This window comes from Talpa europaea (genome assembly GCF_964194135.1).
Source record: "Talpa europaea genome assembly, chromosome: 14".
NCBI lineage: Eukaryota > Metazoa > Chordata > Mammalia > Eulipotyphla > Talpidae > Talpa > Talpa europaea.
This window is the reverse complement of record NC_140082.1, coordinates 69,092,312-69,108,972: the sequence shown is the minus strand read 5'-3', so window position 1 is coordinate 69,108,972 and position 16,661 is coordinate 69,092,312. Positions and strand designations below refer to the sequence as shown.

Below are 16,661 nucleotides of genomic sequence, written 5' to 3'. Positions count from 1 at the left end.
TACTCTGCAAGGGACCAGGGGCAAGACAGGAGAGGTTTGCATGATGGAGGATTTCAGGCTCTTTATTATATTGTTTTGTGGGCTTTCTAACCTGGGGTACCAGTTTGCACCAGTTATCTGCTTCGATTCTGGTCCAGATGCTGGCCTTTGACATACAACATGTCCTAGCTCTCCTCTGTATTCCTGAATCTAGGCTGATTAGGGTGGTTGGTCTTGTGGCTTTGTTCCCATGGCAACCTTATCAATTACGTTATTTAATCAAGACTCCCAAGTCTGCTGGCTGGGCAAGGAGTAGGGGCTTAGTTTTTAACCTTATTAAATGATACCCTGACATACCCCCCTCTCCTTAGCAGACAATGACAAATCTTTGGACATGGGACAAAGGCCTAGCTTCTTCTGTAGCTGCTTCAAACTGAGTTTTGGGGCATAGTAATGGCCCTACTAGCTTATTGTCTTGTAAGGACAGTGGGAAAAGGGTACAAAAGGGAACGAGAAGGCCACACTTTGGGATTTCAAACCAGGATCAATATTAGCTGTTATGTGTTGTTCTGAAAGGCTACAGATAGCATTGGTTGTCCAAAATGGGTTATCCAAGCATCCAGGTTCAGGCATTCTGCAGTCATTTGTGCTTCTAGGTCTTGATACTCAATGACCAATATGCTGATACCAGAAGTTGTGGTTTGATGGTCTGTAAATGAGATGAAGTTAAAAAAAAAAAAAAGATTAGGAATACAGGGTCTTACAAGACCCAACTGGAGGTATTTTTGTATAAGAGATTGTCACTTCATACATTTGGCTTGCGGGGATATTGTGGCTTCCTATGGAAGATATGAAGGACCTTTAATTGCCCCCTAACAGGGATGGCAAAGATAGCTTGCCTGGGGTTGCAGTGTGCCAGATGCATGGAGGTGCCAGAATGGGGTTATCAGTGACTGTTGGGGTTTCTGTAGTATTCCTATTGCCTGCATCGGCAGCCAAGTGGGCTAGTAGTGATTGTGGATTCTGTTAACTGGAGACTGGCTTAGAGTGTGGTCATGGTGTCCAATCTTAAGAGAGGAATAGGGTGGGAAGAGAAGATCAAAAGCAAATGTGTAAACATGTGGCCTTGTAATGAGCAGGGCAGGGCATGGCAAAGTGCCCTGGCTTAGGTTAGCCATAAATACCAGTGGAGAGAAGAGTCAACTGCTAGATTGGCCCAAAGAATTGGAATAAGGCAGATTGAATGGCCCGTTTCCACCAAAAAGATGATCCTGAGGCTCATGCAGAAAGATAGTAAATAGAGAAGCCTGTCTAACCTCTGGGCCCCCTACGAAAAGGAGGTCTTCTCCTCCCACACTGTTTTCTTCATAGTCAATGACCATGGCAGCTGATGGCCCATTTTGCCTTCCCATCTATCCCATGGTTTGGGCTGGCCCCTCCCTCTCTGGAGAGTGAGACAGCGCCTCTTCCAATTCCCTGCGCAATGGCACAGAGGGGGTGGCCCTGGGGGAAGCCTCCTCAGGCACTCACAGCTGAAGTGTCCTGGTTGCTGGCAGTGAAAGTAAGCTAGGGGTCCTTTAAGAGATTGCAGTCTCAAATATTTTAGGGATGCAAGGGTCTCGAGTGAGTCTGAGGTAGCAGGCCCCAGGAAATGGCAGCTACTATATATTGGGCCCTTCTCTTTTCTTCCTCCCTCTCTCTCTTATTATTATACCTGGATGGTCTCCTTCTTGTTATTGTAGACTGAAGGCCATGTTCCAAAGTATTGAAGCAGTACTCTCAAAGCGGGAGCTTCAACCAGGTGATAAGGGCTTGGTGGGCTGTTTTAAGGTGTTGTCCACAAACTTGGAGGTGCCCCCAAAAGAGAGAGGGGTCATCTAGGCTGTCAAATCTAGGCGTAGGACCCAGAACTTTGCCAAGCATAGATAGCAAGATTTGTGGAGGTCCATATCTTGGCTCAGGGCCATACAAGCCTGGGTATAACATAACTTGACCACTTGCCTTGGCCACAGCAAAAGAGGTCTACTTAGAAAATGGGATTAATTGCTAAGGGTGCCACTTATAGGATAGATTTCTTGGTCCTATAGTTTATATTAGAGCCAGGCAGTACTGCAAAGATTAAGTGTTTTTTTCTTTAGTGTCTGCAAGGGTCTATTTTGCTCTAGTTTTTAAGAATGCATGCTAAGGGCGAATCTGTGGGGCTGAGAGAGATTGTCTCATGACCCATTCAGCAACAAAGGGAAAACACTTGTGATGGCTAGCGAATGGGCCTACACTCTGGGAGGAGTTACACCAGGGAACTAGGGGGTTGATTTGCCAGCACAACCTTCTCCACTGGATGTAGAATGTTGGGCCTGGGATGACTCACCAAATGTCAAACAGAGGTTCAGGGCCTGGGGCTCAAGACCTAAAGGAAGTAGACTAGATCTCTGGCCACAGACGGAAAGGCAGAGTGAGGAAAGTGAAGCTGCCTGCCATCTGGCTATGTGGTTCCCCGAACTCATGGGAACGTTTCACTGATTTGTGGGTGCTCAAGCCTGACCCCCTCAATTGTCACTCACAAGCCAATTCTTTGAAGTCTTTGGAAACTTTCAGTAACATTGGGATGTATCCTAATCTGATACCTTCATTTATCCAAAGTTTCCTCACAGTCCACCAGAGAACGAGAAACAGTGAAGGAATAAGGGGTACCAGTGCCCAATTTCTCCCCATCTGGGCAACCAAAATGCAGTGGGGTAAATACTGGGGTGGGACTGGAGGCATGGGGATAAAAGAAATTGTCAGAGACAGAACGGAGGACAGAAAAGGAGGATTTATTGAAATACCCTGCAAGAGAGCAGGGGACAAGACAGGAGGATTTGAGGATCTCTTTTATACCCTACCTCTGCAGGCTTTCTATCTTGGGGTAACAGTTTGCACCTGTTATCAGCTGGGATGTCTGATCTCAGGTCCTAGACCTGCTTCTGCATTCCTGGATCTTTGCTGGTTTTTCTGGTCATTGTGGTTGGTCTTATGGCCTTGTTTCCAAGAGAACCTTATCAGTTGTCTTACCTATTCAATCTTCCCAAACCTTCCTGCTGAGCAAGGAGTATGGGCTTAGTTTTTGACCTTATTAAATGGCACCTGGAGACAGTTGTGTCTTAATTCATTTCTTATCTCTATGACCACCTTGGTTTCAGCCAGTTTTGCCTGGCTTTCTGGCTTTGTATGCAAGGAAACACAACACAACACAACACAACACAACACAACACAACACAACACAACAAAACAGGTACAGAATAAGGATGAACAGGGCAAGAGCGAGGAACATTGACATTACCAGGACATTGACAACCTTTAAACCAGTCCCTGAAAGATAAACGATGTTATGTTGTTATATAGAATTTGGGGTGTGATTTTATAGGTTCAAGTATTTCATTTGCTATGTGACCTTGGACAAATCTCTTAACCTAAGCTTATTCACTGATTAAACTGGACTGGGTGTACCTACATACAGTTGATATCCATAGCGTGTTTCAAGTAAGTCTTTGCATATAATAGAGCTTTGCCAACTGTGATTTGCTATACAACTGCCATCTATTGGTTCACATTCAAAATTGGCCTGTAAAAGAAAGCAGCATTCTTATCTCTTTCCTTCCTACTCTACCTCCCCTCAAATACACTTCCTCTCTTCTTTTACCTCTGGAACTTTTAGAATATATCATAGAAGAAGAAAAAGTATGGAAACTCAGAGTTCAAAATCAAAGATGTTTTGTTAAAGACTACAAAAATTAAGCCCTCAAAGAAGCAGAAAGTTCTAATAGCCTCTGGCAAATTGCACCCTCCGAGGAGCCTAGATTCTGGAAGAGAGCTGTCTTGTAAAAGAGGTGAAACAAAGGCTTTTAAAGCACTCCAGAATCTTTCAGAGACTGGGATATTACCCTGGCAAAGTTATTAAAGTTGATTTCCCCATTTACTCAAAGGGCCACCTAAGGACAACTGGCTGCCTGCCCTTAAGTTGCTATTTATTTTTAAGAATATAAATTGAAAAAGTCTAGTAATTATTTCTACATAATGCTTTCACATCATATATATATATATATTTATGATTATATATATAATCATATATAGGGTTAGGGAGAGAAATTAAAAATGTTGGTTAACAATATGCAAAGGAACAATTATTTGCTGGATTTAAATTGTGTCATATAAAATGTAGTAGTTTTCCCTTCTTTTGGCCTTACTTTAAGAATACTAACACATTGGGTAGCTATTTTATATTTTCAAAGTAGTTGACAACAAAGTCTAATTTAAATACTTGTAACATTATTATATATTTTTTCAATAAATATATCAGCTTTGTTTTTATTATAATTAAGTTGGAGAGGTATTGTTTCACAAGCTATACTTTTAAACCAAGTGTATATCTTTCCAGAAACATCACAGGGGAACCATTCTCTCTCTTTCTTTGAGGAATTTTCTGATCAAGTTCTCACGGGAATCTGAGGGTGAGAGTAGAGGTGGCCTCTAAGAGTCATGACATCCCTGGACCATTGATTGGTCAATAAGAGTTATAACAACAGACAACTTTTCTCAAAAAATATAAAAGACTGAGCCTAGTATTTTTGCCTCCACATAAAAGGCAAAGATCAGCTCTTCTCTACAATTTAAATGAAACTCTGAAATAATGGTCATTTTCAGACATTGCTCATAAATAGCATTCAAACCTTATTCTAAACAAGTTTATTATTAAACAAAAAAGGTTCTAAATTTCATTTCATTGATCATAAGAAAACAGAAGCACAGAAAAGAATTTTTGTAGTGTGTCATGTCTATACAGATTTCTTCAAGAACTGAGCATTCCTTTCTCAGGAAGCTGCCTCCTTAACAGCATCATGGCCTCAATATAAAAACAGCCAACTTTGTTTCCAACTTTGTTAGCCCTCATAATTGATCATAACCCTATCCTCAAAATCGGCTTGCCAACAATTGCTCCAAAGGGTCTGAATTCAGACTCTTATTTTCACAGGCCCACGGTACTAAACATCTAAATGATGCCTTATCCCAGAGTCTTCAACAAAAGCCAAAGCCAAATACCTTTACAATACCCCCTCTGATCTGACATTGATCCTAAACCATAAGCAACTTCTTTTTTCTGAAAAACTCTATTGAAAAAGTTCAGGGGTTGTATATTAAAACGAGAAGATAATCTCTTAAAGGAAAAAAGTCTAGGGAAGTTTCAGGAGTCACTTTGTGGATCAAAATGCACTTTGTTAATGTGACATTTTAAAAATCAAGAATTGGGGCCTCCCTGGTGGCTCAAGGGGTTAAGACAGCACTATGAAGCTACCCGCAGCCACTGCAGCACAAGTTTGATCCCTGGCCAGGGAGATATCCACATGGTGCAGCAGACCTCTCCTGTTGTGCCCGCTGCTCCCCTCAGCAGTGTTTTTCAGTCAGTTTGCCTGTTCTGTTCCCCACTCTGTCTCTGGTGAATCCTCTCACCCCCCACCCCTGTACCTCTGGCCTGTACCCCAGTTCTTGTATGCATAAATAAATCTTTAAAAAAATAAATAAAAATCAAGAATTGGAGTTGGAGTTTTAAAAATATTAACAAATGTTACTTTATTTTGTGCAGCAGATACAATTAAGTCCTATACATTTCCATTGCTTTTATTTTCTTTCTTGGAAAGTTCTAATTCCTCAGTTGTTCCTTTCCAATTTGTCTAATTTAATGATGCCATTAGGTGATGTTCTTAAAATTGACCTATGAATTGTCTTTTATTGGGTTCATATTTATTATAACATATTGAATAATGCCACTTTAATCTTATTTAAGTTTACTGTGTGGAGAGTCTTCAGATACAAATGCATTTTAAATATAAGTAACTAAATATCCTAATTATAACAGTGACAAGATTTAGGAGGAACAATTTTAATAATTGTTGTAAACTTTTATAATGAAGAAAAGAATAAAGTTTGTCTTGAGGGGTGTGCTTGGGAAAGCGGTGGTTTAGAACACAACACTTGATTTCATGTGTTTGTGCCAAGAAAGTTTCCTTTTTGTCTCTTTCCTTTTCATAGGCTTCAACAATAGGGCATGTTTAATATTGATGAGTTCGATCTCCTGGCAGGGATAGTATATGCACCCCTTTTGAATACAAATGTTTGATTTACGTGGTAAACACAGAGAATTTTGGGCATTAGCATTTTAATCAATTGTAATTACTCTGTATTTTCTGATTGCCCCCACCTCACTATTTTGTCAAATAAAAGTTTGAAAATGAACTTTGAAATGACTGTTATGAAGATGCAAAGTCGTCATGGAACAAAAGCCAGACTATGAGTAGTAAGTAACCTTTCCTAAAACATTCCCTCAAGCACTAATGTTAATAATCCTGTTACTACAGCATTCAAGATGATCAACTATAAAAGAAAATGACCCATTCATTCAACCTCCAAATATTTACCGGTGTCATGCTTCTGCTGGCTGGTTGGTAGAAGAGAGGACGTGTATGTGCCTTCTTTATTAGATTCTGGCTTCAATTTCTCCCTGTTAAAATTTTTCTTTTCTGTTTAATTTCTCTGCTGGCAGGATCTGGAGCTTCGAGGTTGGGTGTGCATCTTTCAGCTGACCAACTTTTCCGCTTGGGACAAGGTATTCGATGTGCATCGTGGACATCCAAGTCCTCGAGATACAAGAAACATTGATTGCTCCGGGCTTCATTTCGGGTGGAGTGAGCTGCAAGGACTGGCGCAGAGCCAGGCCGGGGCTGCGTCCCGTGCATCCATTGGCCGGCGCCGAGCGCCGCACTGAGCATGTTCGCGCCCCGCCAGCACCCCCGCCTCAGCCGCAGCCACTGCGGGAGTCGCAGCGTATTATGCAAAGCCGTGACAGACGAGAGCGGGGCCAGCTAGAGGCCCAGCGACCTCCCCTGCCTGCGGCTTGCCCGGCCGCCTGAGTGGCCTGGAGACTCCCCTGGCCTGGGCCGCGCACCGCTGGGGGCCGGGATGGCCTGAGTGCCCCGGGCGCGGCGGCGCACAGCGGCTTGCAACATGGGGAACCAGGATGGGAAGCTGAAAAGGAGCGCAGGTGATGCCTCGCTGGAGAGCGGCGGCGCTGAGGATTCTCTTGGGCCCAGAGATGTGGAAGCCACAAAGAAGGGGGCTGGGGGTAAAAAGGCGCTGGGCAAGCACAGCAAGGGGGCAGGGGGCGGCGGCGGGGAGCCGGGCAAGAAAAAGAGCAAGTCCGACTCCAGAGCCTCAGTGTTTTCCAACCTGCGGATCAGGAAGAACCAGTCCAAGGGGAAAGGCACCGGCGGCTCCCGAGAGGATGTGCTGGATCACCAGGCCCTCCAGACCGGGGAGCTGGACAGCGCTCACTCTGTGGTCACCAAAACCCCAGACCTCAGCCTTTCCGCGGACGAGATCGGCCTGTCGGATATTGAGTGTCCAGACCCTTTTGACGCGACCGGTCCAGGTGGCCTGGGGCGGACCGATGCTGGGGTCGGGATCCGGGCGGTCGCTGAGGATTTGGAAACTACCGGAGGGGCGCAGAATGGACAAAGGACCAGTTCGGGCTCGGACACGGACATCTACAGCTTCCACTCTGCTACAGAGCAGGAGGATTTGCTTTCAGACATCCAGCAGGCGATCCGGATGCAGCAGCAGCAGCAGCAGCTGCTGCTCCAGGGCGCCGAGGAACTTGCAGCGCCCCCAACGGTTGCCTCGCCTCAGCCCGAGGCCTTCCTCGGCCTGGACCGATTCCTGCTGGAGCCAAGAGGCGTTGCTGGAGAGGCCGTGGGCAGTCCCGACGCAGAGCAGGTGCTGTCGGCGCTCTCCGACCTGCCTGAGAGCCAGGTCACCGAATCCTCCGTGCCCAAGCAGCCCCCGCTCCCCAGCGGCAGCCTCTCCTCCGAGGTGCCCCACTTGGAGGATGCCCAGCCCTCGGCGGCGGACTCTGTCGTGTCCACCTCCTTCCGCTTTCCCGAGTCTGAACCTGGAGAGGTTGTGGTGGGAGACCCCGCGCAAGGTGCTGGGGACACGGATGAGGAAGGCGAGGAGGAAGCTTTTGAAGATGCCCCCCGAGGCTCCCCCGGGGAGGCGTGGGGCCTAGCGTTGGGAGAGACTCAGCAGAGGTTGGAGGGGAGATCCGAGGAGCTGTCGGGAGCCGAGGAGTCCGGCTCCCCCGCAGCTGCCTCCCTGCCCAGCAGCCCTGTTCCCAGCTTGCGCTGCTTCAAGCCCTACCCGATCATTACCCCTTGCTACATCAAGACCACCACCCGGCAACTCAGCTCTCCTAATCATTCGCCGTCTGAGTCCCCCAGCCAGAGCCCCAGGATCAAGAGGCGGCTGGAGTCTGCCCTGAGTCGGGGACCAAGACCTTCCCTCGCCTCTGCCGCCGCCCCGGCGCAAAAACACAGAGCCGACGGGGTCCTGGCTGGTGGCCTCAGCCGCTCTGCAGACTGGACGGAGGAACTGGGTGCCCGAACGACCCGGGCTGGAGACTCTGCTCTCCCGGTGCGCGGATCAGCCCCAGGCAGTTGCGATGGGGCACCCCAAGCCCCGACAGCCAAATTGGCTGCTGGGGCTCAGACGACTGCAGAGGGTTTCCAGAACGTGTTCACTGGTGAGTGCGTCCTGTCACCTGGTGACAAGTTTGTTGCCAATAAGGGACTTCCCCTTCCATCACTAACGCCTTCAACAGCAGTGACCAACTTGTGACAACCCCTTTCTCATAGAAAATCCCCCCCCTTTTTTTTTGATGCCTCTCACCCGGATTAGTGAAATTTCTTATTTTTTTTTTAACAAGGTCTTAAAGGGTGTAATTTAGTTGTGTCTCTCCCAAATCATCTCATGAAAGGACTGCTCCATCCACTTCTTCAAAATATATGCTGTTCCCTAAGTGCAGTGCAATGCCAGACAAACTCTTACTTATTTTTACTTTTGTGCATCGTTAGCTAAGCCATCTTCCTTCACTTTCCTTCTTCATGCTCATAGCACTAAGACAAAAAGTTGCTCATGATCCTTTGAGAAAGGTCACTGTTGGAGAAGCAAATAACTTATTCTAGTACTATTTAGAGGTCACTTCTGATTGCACTAATACATATGTCTATGTATGTAAGGTGTAATTTCTATCTTGCAAATAACTTTTCTTTATCAAGTGGTGTCATTCTAGTTTGCTGATTCAACAAATTTGAAACATACTTAATGTATATTTAAACAGAAAATATTATGATTTAGAATTTCATTTGGCATGATGGTCCAATCATAATTGGGTATTTATACTTTGGAGATAGTGAAGGTGAGGCAGCCCAAACCAAGTGTCATCCAATTGGTATTCCTTTCTAGAGTCTGCTGGAAACTGATGGGTACCATAAAGCACAACTAAAGGGTCAGTTTATTGTAAATGTTAAGTAGATACATGAGTGTAAGAGGTTTATAGGTCTCAAAGTCTTACCTAAGAGTCCACTGGTAGAATAAATATCAGTTAGTTTGTATCGCATGTTTATTGGCTTCAGTTTTTACTATATATAAATGAAATAGTGTAAGAATTTAAGGAGTAGAAAAAAGTGAAATTTATATAAGTACTGGTACATGTAAGTTTGTGATAAATATTTGAATAATAAAAAATTTCAAATGTAACTTGAAAAACTTAAAAATCCATGTTCAATTAACTTTACTAAATTATGAAACTAAAATCTACAATTATTTTAGATGACATTTCTTGATCATGTGCTACTTGGTTAAATGCTATTTATATTGTGAAAATAGTGTTTGTTAATCACATTTTCATTTATATCTAGGAACTATCTTTTTTATCTATGGAGTCTTATAATCAACAATAGCCTCTTCTTTTCATTTTACATGATTGCTATCTTACTTATTTTCTTCCCCTACCCTTTATTGAATAGGTTAAAAGGAATGTTTATCGTTTAATACCCATTATATAGTTAAAAAAAAGAACAATAACAAACACTATCAAGAAGCATTTTTGAAGAAGAAAACTGGAAAGTTGTTAATTGTTGTGAATTTGACTTTGATGGGAAATCATGTATTGCCTTTTTAATTTTGGTAACATTTATATATTATTTTTCTAAAAATGAAAAAGTCACCATAATTAAAGCTATCATTCATTATTATTAATGGTTGCTTTTGATAATAGCATTAGACTGAGAAATATATTCATCTCATTTATTTAACAAATATACACAATATGCATATTTACAATATATACATGCATACATACATTACATACATCCAGGCAGCCACATGTGCCAAGCAATATTCTAGAATGTAGGAGATAAAAGGGTCATGACTAAGTGCATTGGAACACATAAAGTTACATAGTACAATGCTCTAGAAGCATCAAGGATATAGTGACTTAACTCCTTGGTAGTGAGGGAAGAGAACTTCATAGGAGAATTGATCAAAAGTCCTGAAGGTCACAGGACCTTAAACAGGTTTAAGTTATTTTTCTTAAGGAAAAAATAGATATTTTTGGAACTTTCCTTTGAATTTGCTAGGTATTTCTAAATTGGAAATTTTGGGATTCCTAAATGAGTCCTCTTCAAGGGTGTTGTTGATCTCTTCAGGTAGACTTTCTCTGTGTAGAGTAAAAGTGTAAAATTATTATTCTAATATAGACAGTTTCTACTGTGTATTTGATTGCTTGATATTGCTGGTGGATGACTAGTAGATATTTCTATAGCAGCTTCTATATAGTTATCTCATTCATTTACTTGAAAAAAGAACTGGCAGGTCTATCTTAATCATGTAAGTGGTAGGTGGAAGTAGATAAGAGGTGAAATAATTTTCTCAAGGTCACATTATGATTCATTTAGAGGCAGAGCCAGAAAGAGAAGCTGAGCTTACTAATTCAAGTCTGAATGTCCTTACTTATTTTGGATGTTTAATACTGTAAGATAACATATAGTGTCAAAAATGCTTTAAAATGTTATAGAATTTAAGACCTCCATATATGAGATTTTCCCATTTTCTGTCTGTAATAAAGCAAATTCCTTTAATTGTTGAACATCTGACCTTTCAGCTAAAGAATGGTGATTGTTGGTCAGAGTGAACCACATTTTTTCTAGGAAGCTGTTCTGGGAACTGTTCTTATGGTAAAATGCGTCCAGATTCATACAGGCTCCTGTTTCTCAGTCATTATCTGTTTTTTTTTTTTTTTTTTTTTTTGTCATCTGACATTACACTTGGTTCTTTACCATCCTATTTTAAACCATATAGTGAGGGTTGTCAGCTCTGCAGGAAGGAACAGATGTTTTTCTGCTTTTTATTGCCTTCCAAATGTAGGAAGAAAATTCATGTGAAAAAAGACATCTCCATGACATGTTTGTCTTTTTTTGGCAAATGTAAAAACACTTAGCAATGATAGAGACCAAAATTTTATTTTGTTTTAGCTGTTAAGGAACTGAAGTTGTCTTAGGCCATTGCATGAAATATGTTAGTTAATTTGTTTAAAATGCATTCTTGTTCAGTAGTAGTAGAAAAATTGCTGCTGGAATTTGAGAGATCCCTTTGCACATTAAATAATAGCAGAAACTTTTTTTAAAAAAAAAGATTTATTTATTTATGCATACAAGAACTGGGGTACAGGCCAGAGGTGTGGGGGTGAGAGGACTCACCAGAGACAAAATGGGTAACAGAACAAGCAGAACAGGAGAGTCCTGGAGCCTTCTGTGGCTTTCTCAGGTTGTTATTGAGCTTTACATGTAATGTGGCAAACAGATACATGGCAGGCAGGGGTGGGGTGGGGGGCAGGAGGCCAGTAGGTCTCCAAGCCCCTGGCAAGTCTTCACTCTGGGCTACTCTGGCTTCTTTCTCCTTTTTTCTCTCCTGCCTCTCTCTCCTGCTTCTGCTTCTGTCTGGTGACTACCTCAATACTCCTCCCATGGCTCACAGAAGTAAACAAGACAGTTTACAACAATGTAACAACTGCAGGTACCCCATCAGGCAGGGCAATCCTATCGGTGGGAGGGCAGAAAAGCTTGAAAACCATTTACCCTACACAAGTGCATTGATGCTTTCGGAAGACTAGTTAATTAATACAGTGTTTGAGCCTTAGAATTTGGATTGTATGACAATGATTTTGGCTTCTTTAAAGGTTATTTTGATTCTTTTATCACTGGGACCCAAAGATACAAATTTTTTCTCAGATTGCTCTTAATTATTTTTTTAAACCAAAGAACAGTGTTACTTCTAGCAGTAACATTTGACAATGTAGCTATCCAGTTATTGTCTGATAAATGAATGTCAACAGTCATCCCAGATTTACACAATGTGTCAGTCTTACTACAATAGCAAAGCGGATTATAAGAGTGCTATGCTTTTTCCTGTGCTTTGTCTTCCTGGGTTGCTTTTATCAGAATAGACATTGGCAACATAAAAACTATAAATAAGTAATTTTAGTTTGGTCTGAAACATCTTTTTTCTTGTTTATTTTTTTAAAGAGATTTGGATTGAAGTATCCCACAGCATCAGTAATGGAATTTAATGATGATATTATGAATTGAGGACGGGTCTTGTTTTAAGTGCATTTAGGCGGTTGGATATAAGCCGTGTGTATTGAATTTGACATAGATACTTTTAGAACTGTGTTTCCTTCTATTTCTATTAAAAAGGTGGTAAGCATGTATAGTTGGGTGATGGTAGCAACAGTTATTTTAGTTACTGGTTACTCTAGTAAATTTACATCCTAATTTTACTATATTTAATTGAATGACTCTCAAGTAACTTTTTTTCATATGTATGAAGATGGAGGATGTAAGGGCAGCAATGGACACAGGGCAGGTTTTCTGATCCAGCGGACCAGGTAAAGGAGGAGAGTCCTGGAGACCTCGGTGGGTTTTCAGGCTTTTATTGGGATTTACCAGGTACACGACTGGCAGGGGTGCTGGGGTGCTGGGAGGCTAGCAGGCCTCCCAGCGCCCAGCAAGTCTTCGCTCTTGGCTTTCTGGCCTTCTCTCATGTTCTGTCTGTGCTTCCATTTGTTCTGCTTCTGCTTCTCTGCTTCTATCTCGGCTTCTTCTCTCGTTCTGCTTCTCTTCTGCTGGCGTCCCAGTGACGCCGCCCTTAAAAAGCCCAGTCTTAGCCCAGGTGAATCCCATCTACATATGCCCACGCCCTACTCCAGGTGCCCGCCATCAGGCATGTATACGGCACCACAGGGTTCCATCATCTATCCTAATGGCGGGAGGGCAGAAAAACCTGATACTTTTACCTTTCCCTACTGAGGATAACTTTTGAATTAATGCTGTTAACATTAAATGTAATAGTCTGTATAAATCCCCTACAACTCTGCCTAGTGAGCAAAACAACTGGTGCCATTAGCTTCCTGGTACTGGGTTATTGACATAATAAACTTAATTGTTTAAAGTGGCTAAATTTATTAAAACAACTCTGAAATTGTATTAAGCATTACTATATGTTTCATATTAATATTTTATTTTTTATTTTAAAATATTTTATGTTAATATTTTATATTACTAGGTATAACAGTTGAAAATATTTCTAATAACAAGTTTTTTGCAAATTGTTTATTTTATGCATTATAATGTTACAGCAGAATTCCATCAGAAAACCAAGCAGCACTCAGAGAGGAGAAGTTCTTTATTAATGCCAGCAGGCTCAGAAGAGATCCTTCTCCAAAATCTGAGCCCCGAGCAATTAGGCAACAGGATATTTCTTGCCTAAACCAAGGGTCATTATCAATTTAAAGCCAGCTGGGATATGGAAGCAGGAGACTTCTAAGTGGTTATCTGGGGTTCATGAGTCAGGCATGTGGCCTTGAGAGCATTATCGGTTATTCCCTGAAATTTACAGTTTACAGTGAGGCTTTGTTTCAACATAACTTTAGACATTTTCCACTTCCATAGTAGTTTTTTCATTTTCAATAATTGTAAGCAATTTTATCACTTTATCAGAAACTGGGTTTTGGGGGGGGTTTGGATAAGGAAAGCAAATAATGAAGGTTTGATTATGTGATTAGGGGGAGTTGCTAATTTTTAAAAGAGGGGTGGTAAAGAGAGTCAACATGCTGTCACCTTGATACAGGGCAGCAAGGGGAATTAAAACTAGCCAAGGACACTGCCCAAATTGTTTATCAGACACTGTTTGAGTTCTTCACATGCACGCACAATTGCAAGACTACTCAGATTCAGAGAACAACAATAATGGGATTTATTTAACAAACCAGGGGAAAAAAAGAGTAACTGAGACCAAAAATGACCATTTACTACACCTGAAGCAGTGTCCAGTGTTTTTAAAATCCTAAACACAAGCACCCCAAAGATGGTGTCTTTGCACCACTGAAGACACATAGCTCCTCTCCTGAACAATAGACCATGCTCCCAAGATGGCGTTTTCCTGCCACTGCTGACCTGGAGCATGTGTGTAGGGTAAGGAAAAATGTCAGGCTTTTCTGCCCTCCTGCCATCAGGACAGATGATGGATCCTTGCGGTCCTGAATGCATGCCTGATGGCGGGTACCTGGAATAGGTGGGCATAGGTATAGGGGCATAGGTAGATGGGATTCACCTGGGCTAGGACTGGGCTTTTAAGGTCAGTGACACGGGGACGCCAGTAGAAGCCAAGAAGCCAAAAGAGAAGCTGAGAGAGAAGCAAGAGAAGCAGAAGCTGAGAGAAGGCCAGAGAGCCCAGAGTGAAAACCTGCTGGGGGCTGGGACGCCTGCCAGCCTCCCGGCCCCCCAGCAGCCCTGCCTGCCATATGCCTGGTGAACCCCAATAAAAGACCTGCAAAAAACCACTGAGGACTCTGACTCCTCCTTTACCTGGTCTGCTGGATCTGAAAACCTGCTCAGTGGCCATTCCTGCCTTTACAATGTGGCAGCCAGACTATAGGCCGAGATCCAACTCAGACGACAGAAGACACAACAGGAGATGCTCCCCGGAGCTACTGAGATGCCCCAGCACAGCACCAGACAAGCAATGCTCAAGACAGCAGCTGTAGTGGCTGAACAACCTGACAAACTGCCACACTCATGCAGCGCAGCAAGGCACCTGCTCCGGGTCTTCACCTTCTCTGCCAGGCTGTAGCAGCAGCAAAACCAGGAACAGTTTCAGTCACTTGGCTACCTGTAAAGCCTCCAAACATTTCCTCTCTGAGTTTGGCCTCTCCATATCCTTCAGAAGCCCACAACAGTCTTCTGGAAGTCTGGCGTGGTGGGGGCAGAAATCACTGACCTCGGAATTGCTGAAGATCCAAAAACACTGAATCCAAACACTAAAATCCTGAGGGCTGCTTCTGAAGTCCCTCCCCTCCCCTCCCCTCCCCTCCCCTCCCCTCCCCTCCCCTCCCCTCCCCTCCCCTCCCCTCCCCTCCCCTCCCCTTTCCTTTTTATTTATGTATTTTTTACATCATTGTTCATTTTTAAGTAATGTTTGCTTCCCCCACCCCTCAGGTGTAGTCCCATAGAATTCCCTTCCCCAATGCACCTCAGCACCATCACCTCAGTCCCCTGTGCTCCTTCCTCCCTCCCTCTAATCCTTCTCCCTCCTCCTCCCCTGCAGGATGTCTCTGGTTTATAATTGTCTTTTTTTGTTTTGTTGTGTTTTGTATTGTTATTTTTTTTTTCTTATCAAAGTCTCCACCCCAAAATGCAATACTTTGTTAGCATTTTCCCTGGGAGGGTCTGTGCTCACCAGCGCCCCCCTCCAGGGGGCACCATCTGTAACAGTCTTTGGCTTCAGCCACTGGTTACAACTTCAGTATTTTATGTTCTGCACGACTTTCAGCTACATTTGCCTGACTGCATTCTTAACATCCCACAATTTCCATCATGAAAACTCTCTACTTTAGGCAAGTTAATCTATTTACTGTTCTATGAACATGTATTTTATTTTCCCACATTGTGGTTTTGTTTGCTGTTTTTACCTTCATGGAATACACTATTTGTTGTTTTACATTTAGCATCTGGAAAAGATTGATTAAATTTCCATTTCCTATTTTGTATCTACCATATAACTTAATAGAGTAATCTAGATATTTCTGCACTTACTATGTCATGTTTTATAGACATGATTTTGTGATTTTTTTTTAAAGATTTATTTATTTATTTATGCAAGCACTGGGTACAGTCAGAAGCATGGGAAGGTGAGAGAATTCACCAGAGCCAGCGTGGGGAGCAGAACAGGCAGACTGACGAAGTACACTGCTGAGGGGAGCAGTGGGCGAGACAGGAGAGGTCTGTTGCGCCATGTGGGACCCTCACCGGTGGCCAGGGATTGAACTAGCGCTGCAGAGGCTGCGGGCAGCTTTGCAGCCCAGCGCTCAACCGCTGTGCCACCAGGGGAGGCCCTGATTTTTTTTTTAATAATAAATTTTATTTTTATATTCCCCATACAATTGCAACCCCCTTATTTTGACCCCTATCCCTCCCCTCCCTGCCTCCCACCCCCCATAGAGTGTCTCTGGTTCATAGTTTTTTGTTGATTTTGATTTTCACTTTCTTATAGTTGTTCATTTTCCTGGTCCCTTATTTAAGTTTTCTAGATTCCTGCTATGAGTGAGACCATCCGGTATTTTTCTTTTTCTTTTTGGCTTATTTTGCTGAGCATGATCCCTTCCAGCTCCATCCATGTTGCTGCAAAATGTGTGTGTTTATCTTTTTTGAATGCTGAGTAATATTCCATGGTGTATATGTACCACATCTTCTTGATCCAGT

At 42.9% G+C, this 16,661-nt stretch overlaps 1 protein-coding gene across 2 annotated transcripts in view; it reads left to right on the top strand.

Annotated features, from left to right (window-relative positions):
* Positions 1-7,014: 7,014 nt before the first annotated feature.
* The window catches only part of FMN2 (formin 2), a gene marked incomplete at both ends in the record, with an annotated part of 335,919 nt that continues 326,272 nt past the window's right edge, over positions 7,015-16,661 (top strand). For both annotated transcript variants that reach the window (XM_084253323.1, XM_084253322.1), the window contains one exon: positions 7,015-8,587. In XM_084253323.1, coding sequence (XP_084109449.1) covers positions 7,015-8,587 — 1,573 coding nt within the window. The remainder of the gene's footprint in view (positions 8,588-16,661) is intronic.